Here is a 5,224-nt window from a genome sequence, read left to right as displayed (position 1 = left end):
CATTTTTTTCGAAAAAAACCGACTGCAATATATAGTCACGGTTTAAAAAAATGAAGAGTCACGAACGAACCGAATTGTCTCATTCAGTCATGAACTAGTCGGTCAGTTTATTAATGAAGAGTCACGAACGAACAGTGTTCGTTCAAAGAGAAAATAACTTCCAAGAACCGAACCATGTCCATTCGTCCAAAAACAGAACAGACATCAAACATATTTGTTCGAATAAAATAAAATAAAAATTCGAAATCAAACATGTCTGTTCGGTTAGGAAAACAAAACCGATGGGCAAACCCCGTCCCGATCCGAGCCGGCTGGTGGGTGCGCGGGGGAGGGGAATTGGCGTAGGTCCTCTCTCTTCCACAAAAGTGGGGTACCCCTTGGGGCCCAAACCCATTTAAGAGGCTCAACTATTTAAACCCATCTCCCATCTCTCTTCTATTCAATGTGGGACTCTTCCATCCACACATCTTATTCACTTTACAAGGGATTTGTACCCAAAATTCCAACAAACCTTTGCACTATAAGTTCAGAGTCAATCCTTGACATTTTCAATTATGCTATAAATTCGTCAAGAATTGTTAAAATTACCTATTGACTTCCATCTGGATGATCCTTGCTAGCGACATCACAAATAACGACGACATTTGAAATTGTCGCACCTCAAAACTTTGTAGATATGGTCAGACACATGATGTAAGTATTGGACACACAAAATGCTTTCTTGTTTATTACAGGCAGAATCTTTCAAGACAATACTATTAAGCACAGAGGTTTAGATTGTACGTGAATAAAACGTAATGTATTCAAGAAAAACGAGCAGAATCCTAATTCTTCGGTTCTATCACTTGAGGACAACACCATGACCAGCGGAACTATCCGACTCGATTAACATGTGCCGAGCGAATCAAATTTCGAGTGATGGTGATGATTGACTTAGCGGAATGAAACTGTATAATTTGTGGAGTCACAAAGAACTGTCCTCACAAATTCATCAATGGCCTTGACACTAGACCCCTTGTCATCATCACTGCCTTCTTTCACAGCTTCCCTCATTTTTCCCATCACTGCATTCGCCCTCTTCTTCATCTCCCCTCCTTTTCCCTCCTCTTTCAACACCAATTCTATCACCCGCTGCACTTTCTTGGCATCAATCTGGCTCTCGATCCCGCGCGTAAGCTCCACGCACACCCCCATCTCCTCGACAATCATCTTGGCATTGTACGCCTGCTCGGCTGCCATCGGCCACCCCACGATGGGCACCCCCTGGCTCAGGCTCTCCACAATTGAGTTCCACCCGCAGTGGCTTAGGAATGCTCCTGTCGATCTGTGCGAGAGGATATATAATTGTGGTGCCCAATTCCGCACTAGCAAGCCCTGCCTACTTCCAGTCACTCGGTCCTCGAACCCTGGCGGCAACCACTCGGATCGGAACTCACCTTTGATATTGAAACCAAGCGGTGGCCTAATGACCCAAACGAAAGGCTTGCCACTTGATTCCAACCCAATGGCCAACTGCATCATCTGGCTAGCACTTATAGTGTTTTGTGAACCAAAGGAAATGTACAAAACAGAGTTTGGACTATGTGAATTGAGGAAGTCTCCGAATTTCTCTAGGGACACTCCAAGAGCTTTTCCCGTATACTTTTGGAAGGATTTTGATCTAGAGTTGGGAGAGTTTGGTGATGATTTTTGTAGCATGTGTGAAGGGACCAGTGGACCAATGGCCCAAACAGGGACCTTCAAGAACTTTTTCAGGAGATCGAACCCAAGTGGCTCAATTTCCTCAACTGAATTGCAAAACCACCCATCGGAGGCCAAAGAGAGCTTGAGCTGAACCTGAAAGAACTTGGACCACTCATCGGTAGTGTCTGCCTCTCGAATGTACCGGTGGAGCTGAGAGCAGTGGAACCGGCACCATTCGGGAAATCCAGGCACGGAGAACTCCTTAGCATCAGTCCAGCGGTGCGGGAGGTGAAGCCAGAGGGAGATATAGGCCAGAGTGCCATATGCGCCGGTTGTGGTGAAGGCGATGCTCTTCGTCCCGTGCCTCCTGGCAGCGTCCACAGACCACCCGAAGAACACATCCGAGATCACGCAAACAGGTGGCCGGCCCTCTTCGGTGGTTATGTCGGAGATGAGGCACTCTACGGGAGCAGCGAGGGATGCACCTGAGTGGAAAAGAGCCACGATCTGATTGGGTGACAAGTTCTCGGTGTTCTCGGTGTTGGGGGGCAAGCCGTGATCGGAGCTGCAGAACGGGAGCTCGTAGAGACGGATTCCGGAGTCCGCGTCAGAGGGGGACATGGTGGAGCAGAGGTACTTGGGGTTCAGAGGAGTGGTGGCAAGAGTGATGACGAAGGGGGTTTGGCGGCGGATGCGACGGGCGAGGGCGAGGAAGGGGATGAGATGGCCATGTGCCATGAAAGGTAACATCACTATGTGGCCATGAGACTGAGATTGAGAATGAGAATCCATCGAGTCTCTGTGGATTCCAAGAAAACCTCAACTCAATCCTCTTGTTATATGGTCGGAAAGAATTTGACTTTACGTGAAATCTTTTGTAGACAGCACGCTTCACTGGTTGTCAATGTCAACCATTTGAACCCGAACCTATAACATTGTTTCCTTATTTTCTCCTTTTCGATGCACACTGCGTTTGACATATTATTATCGAAACTATCCCATGTCTAGAAACTTATAATCTTTATGAAATTTGTTTCTTATAGAAGATTATCATTTGTTATTGCTGATGTCTGCGATATAGAAGGCTATGGTTCGCCTGGACGAGGGTGCACGAAACGGTCTGTATAGCGGCCATTCTTCCCCGTCACATCTCTTTGTGATCAGGCGCATGTCATCGTTAATTCTATGTCAACTATATGTATGTTACATCGGCGTGACAGGTGACACGTGAGATTATTTTGTGGCAAAATGGGAGCATTGCGTTGCCCTTGTGTTGGGGTCAGCAATTTTGGTGCTCCTGTTCTTTTCATTTACGTAGGAGGTGACAAATTTGATGTGACAGATTAGAACCCGCAGCTCGAAATATTCATTCTACTGAGCAGTCTAATAGAGGTTTGACGGGTGTAGTTGATGGAGCCATGAGAATGCTGACATTTGAAGATAAATTATTAGAAGCACTAAAAGCTAGGTAAGATTCTTTAGTCTTATTGTAAGCGTTGAAGTTTACTTTAGGTTGTAATTTTAAGTGTCGAGAATAATAATAAGAGTGTATTTGATAATAGCTTGTTAAAATATCATGGATGTAATTAAAAGCTTCTCTCCTGGTAGCTCGTCATCCAGCACGCTGATCCTTTCGCTGCCTCGCTGTTGGACGACTTGCCCAGGTGCATTGTTCTCATGATTGGCCAAGCCATCGCTAATCTCTAGCAATTACTGTGAGTGTAGTCGCGACCCAATCTCGAGGTGGCACCACCTAGGGGTTCGGCTAATGGATTATTAAGTCTATGCCTAATTCGGGCCCTCCCAAGCTCTACCAATTCGCGACTTAAGATTCAAGTTCTTAACGTGCAAATGATTTTCATTTTAGAGTCGACACTAATCTATTTACTGTGAGTCGATTAGAAACCCAAATAAAATATAGGAAGATATTATTTATTCCTACGAACCAGAGATTATGAGTACGGAAACTTGATTATGCTAGATTTACTCTAGCGCCCTTTCGGTATCTTTTCTTTTCATGAAATTTTCATGAAAATTTTGAGCAGGCAGTCTGGATCTATTTTATTACTTCCTAACATATGGGGTGATCATGCGGGTGCGCAAATCACCAAATTAACACCCAATAATGAAAGCAATAAATAAATTACTAGATAGGGAGAATGACGTACCTCGAAGCAACGTAAGCATGTGCATTGTTAGAAAGAAGATCATAGCGATAGTCCTAATATGAATTCTAATTAATAAGCAGTTCACACAATATATTTTTTAGGGTTTTCGCTTATTTTAATTAAAACTAATCCATATGCAATGACATGCAAAGTATGACACGTATTTAAATAAACTTAACATGCAAGCTACATGACACACGATTAAATGACCTAACTCTAATGACGGGCAAATGATATTTTTTTGTATTTTTCCAATAAAATTCGGAATAGAGAAAAAATGCCTACATTAACATGCAACCTATTCTGGAAAAGATAATTTAACCTATTCTAAAGGGGCTTCTTTTTGGTATTTTTTATGAAAATTCGAAATAAAGAATCACCCTAAATAAACCATTAAGATTTGGAGAATGTCTAAATTAGACTAGGAAATAAATTACTTTAAATCCTAATTTAAATTGGAAAATTATCCTATTTTTCTAGCATATTCAGGTTATCCTATTCTATTCAAACAAAATTATTTAAAACACATCCTAAACATGCATCATTATCTTCTAAGAAAACAATTCAAACTTTAACTAATTCTTTTTGGATTTTTTTAGGAAACAATTCAAGCAGATAACCACCGTCGTCGAAACCAATCCACGCAATCAGCAACATTTGTTTTATCATCTTTGAATTAGGAAAACGATATAAACCAGCGATCATATCCATGTGGTTATGGATATTGATGGAAGGCTATTCGTTTAAATTTGGGAACATGATAAAATCTATTGTCGTATCCAAATGGTTATGAATAGAGTAAAGATTTTCCGTGTCACCGAGTATTGTATCTCATGATTAAGATCGAATAGTCGTCCAGGCACATTGTTACCTAATTTGCAGATATACCATGCATCATTCAAAAATATCAACTAATCCACCAAAGATATTTAGACCAATCAAATTAGGCAATTAAATGTTTGAAACAATATCGGATAATATTATTACCTAATTTGCAGATAACTTCCAAGTTTGAGCTTGACTTCATATCAGGATCCCGAGTCATGGGGCGGCCGACGACGGGGACTGGCGGCGGTGGCGGCAACAACGGTGGCGCTTCACGGTGGCTTGACACACGGGGGGAACTCAATTGACAATGGAGCATCAGTTACAGCACGGCTGGACAACAGCTCGTGACGTGGACGGTGGAGCGACGGGGGTGTCGCGCCGTGCTTTCATGCGCCTATGGAGGTACTTTCGTTTGTCACGAATGAGGAAACTGTTCCCGAATGAGCTACTAAGGTTCGAAACGGATATTTTGCCCAAACGTCTCACAGACATCTCATCACTAGACGAACGAGGGTCTCTCCCAGACCATACCTCACGCAATAGCG

General features: G+C 42.8%; 1 protein-coding gene across 1 annotated transcript; it reads right to left on the bottom strand.

Moving 5' to 3' along the window:
* Positions 1–700: 700 nt before the first annotated feature.
* On the bottom strand, positions 701–2,625 carry LOC115681088 (crocetin glucosyltransferase 3-like). The gene has a single exon (XM_030604932.2). The coding sequence runs from the start codon at positions 2,473–2,475 to the stop codon at positions 934–936; it is 1,542 nt and encodes a 513-aa protein (XP_030460792.2). The 5' UTR covers positions 2,476–2,625; the 3' UTR covers positions 701–933.
* Between the last annotated feature and the right edge of the window lie 2,599 nt (positions 2,626–5,224).

The sequence above is a fragment of the Syzygium oleosum genome, unplaced genomic scaffold, assembly GCF_021117445.2.
Source record: "Syzygium oleosum isolate NSW1041296 unplaced genomic scaffold, Sole_v2.1 Sole_v2.01, whole genome shotgun sequence".
NCBI lineage: Eukaryota > Viridiplantae > Streptophyta > Magnoliopsida > Myrtales > Myrtaceae > Syzygium > Syzygium oleosum.
The sequence above is the reverse complement of the archived record's forward strand: the minus strand, read 5'-3'. Positions and strand labels throughout refer to the sequence as shown.

What these genes read in the sequence shown, in the direction of transcription:
- LOC115681088 (XM_030604932.2), bottom strand. Translation starts at nt 2,475, where the DNA reads ATGGATTCTCATTCTCAATCTCAGTCTCATGGCCACATAGTGATGTTA.